At 53.5% G+C, this 4276-nt stretch overlaps 1 protein-coding gene across 1 annotated transcript in view; it reads left to right on the top strand.

Annotated features, from left to right (window-relative positions):
- Nucleotides 1-2820, top strand: part of SCN4B (sodium voltage-gated channel beta subunit 4) — a 15675-nt gene extending 12855 nt beyond the window's left edge. Inside the window, exon 5 of the mRNA XM_079929703.1 lies at nucleotides 1868-2820. Within this exon, the coding sequence (XP_079785829.1) occupies nucleotides 1868-1961 (94 nt within the window). The 3' untranslated portion in view covers nucleotides 1962-2820. The remainder of the gene's footprint in view (nucleotides 1-1867) is intronic.
- Nucleotides 2821-4276: the final 1456 nt, after the last annotated feature.

Raw genomic sequence — 4276 nt, 5'->3', positions numbered from 1 at the left:
TTAGTAAAGAAATATTCTTAGTAAAGAATTGGCCAGGTTGACTATACCTTAGGTATTGAGATAGATAGGTAGATGATAGATAGACCCATCTGAATAGAGGTCTTTAGTGGTATGTCACAGGGCTCTGTTTGTTCATTGTTATTATTAAGACTTGAACTACACTAGGAGTGATATAAGAAACCTAGCAACTATATTGGATGGAGAACAAAATTGAGATCTAGGAGGATCTTTTTTTTTTTTTTTTGATTGAAGTGTAGTTGATTTACAATGTTGTGTTAGTTTCTGGTGTATGGCAAAGTGATTCGGTTGTACATACATACATATATATTCTTTTTCAGATTCTTTTCTATTATGGTTTGTTACAAGATATTGAATATAGTTCCCTGTGCTATACAGTAGGACCTTGTGGTTTATCTATTTTATATATCGTAGTTTGTATCTGCTAATCTCAAACTCCTAATTTATCTCTCCCCCTTTGGTAACCGTAAGTTTTTTTTTTCTATGCCTGTGAGTCTGCTTCTGTTTCGTAGATAAGTTCACTTGTATCATATTTTAGATTCCACATATAAGTGATATCATATGGTATTTGTCTTTCTCTGACTTACTTCACTTAGTGTGATCATCTCTAGGTCCATCCATGTTGCTGCAAATGGCATTATTTCATTCTTTTTTATGGCTGAGTAATATTCCATTGTATACATGTACCACATCTTCTTTATCCATTCATCTGTGGATGGACACTTAGGTTGCTTCCATGTCTTGGCTATTGTAAATAGTGCTGCTGTGAACATTGGGGTGCATGTGTCTTTTCGAATTAGAGTTTTCTCCAGATATGTGCCCAGGAGTGGGATTGCTGGATCATATGGCAACTCTATTTTTAGTTTTAAAAAACTAAACCTACGTACTGTTTTCCATAGTGACTGCACCAATTTACATTCCCACCAGCAGTGTAGGAGGGTTCCATTTTCTGGATCTAGGAGGATCTTAAGAGGCTGGAGCTATGGACTAAATCTTGCAAGATGAAATTGATGAGGACAAAATGTTAAGTCCTTCCTGAAGGCCTCAAACCCAGGTATAGAAGCCCAGGGTGAGGCTAAGATGTAGTTTAGCGACAACAGCAGTGAAAAAGACTTGGAGGTTTTCATGAGCTGAAAGGTGGGAGTGAGGTAGCAGTCAGGTCTTCCCTGGAGAGCCCTGTGCATCCTGGGCACTGCTGTTGGGGGGCGTTATACTCAAACTGGAGCATGTCCAGCACAGGGTGGCCAGGGTGTTGATGCTCCTGGGGGGTGTCTTCCGCCTTCTTCCATCTCTCCATCTCCATCTCTCCTTCCTACTGCCCTGTCCCACCACCCCCTGTTCACATCTGCTGTGCCCCTTCCATCTCGTTCTTCTACCTCTGGTCACAGTGAGCTTCAGGAGGAAGGGCCTGCGGGGCCCTGGGTGAGGAGCGCTTTGCCCTTGGCATACTGCCCACTGGCCTGTACCCTTGGGTTGGCACAGCCGGACAATTGCCCCTCAGCACTGATCTCTAGGAACAGCGCCTGGTACCCCTGCCTTCTGCCACGTTGAGATGACTGGGTGATGCTAGCCTTACTGAGACCTTCCTGTGGGTCAGGCACGGTTCCAAGGGCTCACTGACTCCTCCCAGCAACCCCATGAAGAAGGGACCATCGTTATACCCATTCTATAGATGAGGATATGGAGGAAGAGAGGTCAGGCAACCTGGCCTCTGGCTACCATAGCTCTACAGAAGGCCAGGGAGAGGGTCCAGCACTGGCCCAGGGCACCATGGCTCCTCCTCTACCATTTACCCATCACTTGGGTTCCTCCTCTCACCAGCACCCCCCTCTCTCCTCTCTCCTCTCAGGAAGGAGTGCCTCGTGAGTTCGTCAGGGAACGATAATACAGAGAATGGGTTACCTGGCTCCAAGGCGGAAGAGAAAGCACCAAAAAAAGTGTGAGCCCTGCTCGGGGCCAAGCAGCCGCCGGGAGCCTCGCTTTCTAACGATGAAACTGATGCCTGAGCCGTGTCCGTGAACCCACGTGCCTGAGACATCTGCTGCTTGGCTCAAACTGTAGTCTTTCCGGGCGGGGAGAAACTGGGGTCCTGTCTAGCCTGCCCCACCCCCTTCCCCCCCAGGGCTCCCCAGGGACAAGGGCTGGCCAAGGGAGGGGCCCTGTGGAAGGTTCAGGAAAGGAAAGGAGGGGCTGGAGCGGTGTGGAGGGCCGGTCCCCCGACACCTGGGTAGATGGTCTCCTTCAGTGTCCCCACCCTGGACAGGGAATGCCTTGGTTTTCCTCTAGATGTCTCTTTGTGAGAGACTTGGGGGGGTTGGGGAGGGCTGCCCCAGTAGCTGGACCCTGAGTAGGGAGGACTAACCCTTCTACGGTGGGAGTGGCCAGAGGACTCTGTACGGGATCCGGGGGTGGGAGGCTGCTGGAGGGTCCTACAGTGAGAGGCTTTGATGGATTCCTGCTGCCCCACGTCCTTCTAGTGAGGAACTCCCCTTTCCCCCCACCCCTGGGTGCCTGCCTGCCTGTCTTGGTTCTGCCCCCACCCCCAGACCCCAAGCTGCTCAGTCTCTGAACCCTCCCATCTAGGGCTGCCACCCTGGTCTTGGGGGGTCCTAGCCCACCTAGTCTGCTCCTCTGATCTCTGGGCCCTGAGGGCTCATGCAGGGTCCCTCAGGCCTTCCCAGAGCACCGGGGCGCCACCTACACCTTTCCTAGTATTTCTCCTTGGGGGATCAGGGCTGCAGAGGTGGGCCTCTTGGCCACGGAACGCTCACCCCAGCCCTGCCAGCGCTGGCTGGCCCTGCTCCTCGGCATGGCAGGACCATGGCCACTGCTGGGAGCTCGCCGCCAGCTCCGCGCTGCTCCTCTTCCCCTGAAGCAGCAGGTGGCGCCATCTTGCTTGAGGAGCTGCTCCTGTGCTCCTCCAGCTTCTCCCTGCCCAGGGCTGTTCATCTCCATCCCTGCGTCAAGGCTGGCCTTCACCTCGGGGACCCTGTTGCTTTGGATGAGAGGGCCCTTGGGTTTTCTGTCTGCTTCCTGCTCAGCCGTGCCCCGCTCTCACCCCAGGGTTGGGGAGGTGCAGGGAGAGAGTGCCCAGGGTTTTCCTTTGCTTTTCCACGCACTGGTTTGCACACCCCTTGCGTGTGGGGCTAGACTGTGCCTTAGCTCCTGAGTCCTGGCTCATGCGCTCCCTCCCCGCTTCAGCCCCTAGGGAACAGCCAGCTCTGGTGGGCCCTGGTGAGGGTCCCGCTGCCCTCACCCAGGGTCAGGCAGGGGACCAGGGAGCTGGAGTTGTGTCGTTAATAGCCCGCTGGCCAGCCACTGAGTGTTGGAGGCGTCTGCCAAGTGCTCCCGTGGGCCCCTTACAGGCCATGTCGTGGTATTGTCCCTGTGGGGTTGGGGAAGTGAGGGGAGCCGGGGCTGTGATCATGGAGGAATCCGCCATCTGCTCCCACCCCCTCGCTCTCTTGTTGAATTCCTGACACTCTGTCCTCTGGGCCCCTGGGAGGGATGAGAGGGGAGTAGCCCCTTTTCCAAAGTGTGTGGGGACTGCCTGAAGACCCTCCCTGCCAAAAAGCAGCGGCGAGCATCCCCAAGGGTGCAGGTTTGGGGAGGGGGAACAGGAGTGCCTGCAGGGCAGCCACGGCTGTGACCTGTGACCCTTGCCCGGCCTGAGGGGCTTGCAGGGTCCCACTGAGATCTGCCTCTGTCCCTTGCGGCCTCCTCCACCCATCCTGGGCTCAGGTTCAGATTTTCCCGGCTTTGGGAGCAGACAGACAAGAGCCACCAGTCATTCGGGAAACTTCGTAGGCTGCCTTCACGCAAAAGTGCTTGCTTCTCCTTTCCCAGCGTTAGCATTTGGAAGGGCAGAGTGTCTTGTGCTCCTCTTACTCCCTTGAGAGGAAGCCAAGGCGTACAGAGTGGGGGAGAGGAAGAGCATCATAGGCGGGTCATGCACGTTCTCTGGGCTCAGCTTTCCCTATCTATAAAATGGGTGTAATAATACCTACCTCACAGGACTGTTGTGAGGCTTGGCAGGTTTTGGTTTAAAAATCTTTTTTGGCTTCAACAGATATCTAGCAGTCCAGGTGTCATAATTGGAGGGACGGTTCCAAGTCTGTCCTGTCCTCATCTCTGTGTCCCATCCCCATAGTTCACACACACACACACACACACACACGCACACGTACACACACTCTCTCTCTTCTCTGTCTCTCTCTTCCCACCCCTCCCCCTTGGAATTATTTTAGTCTTTGTAATG

Source organism: Stenella coeruleoalba (assembly GCF_951394435.1).
Source record: "Stenella coeruleoalba genome assembly, chromosome: 8".
Lineage (NCBI taxonomy): Eukaryota > Metazoa > Chordata > Mammalia > Artiodactyla > Delphinidae > Stenella > Stenella coeruleoalba.
This window is presented reverse-complemented; position numbering and strand designations above follow the sequence as displayed.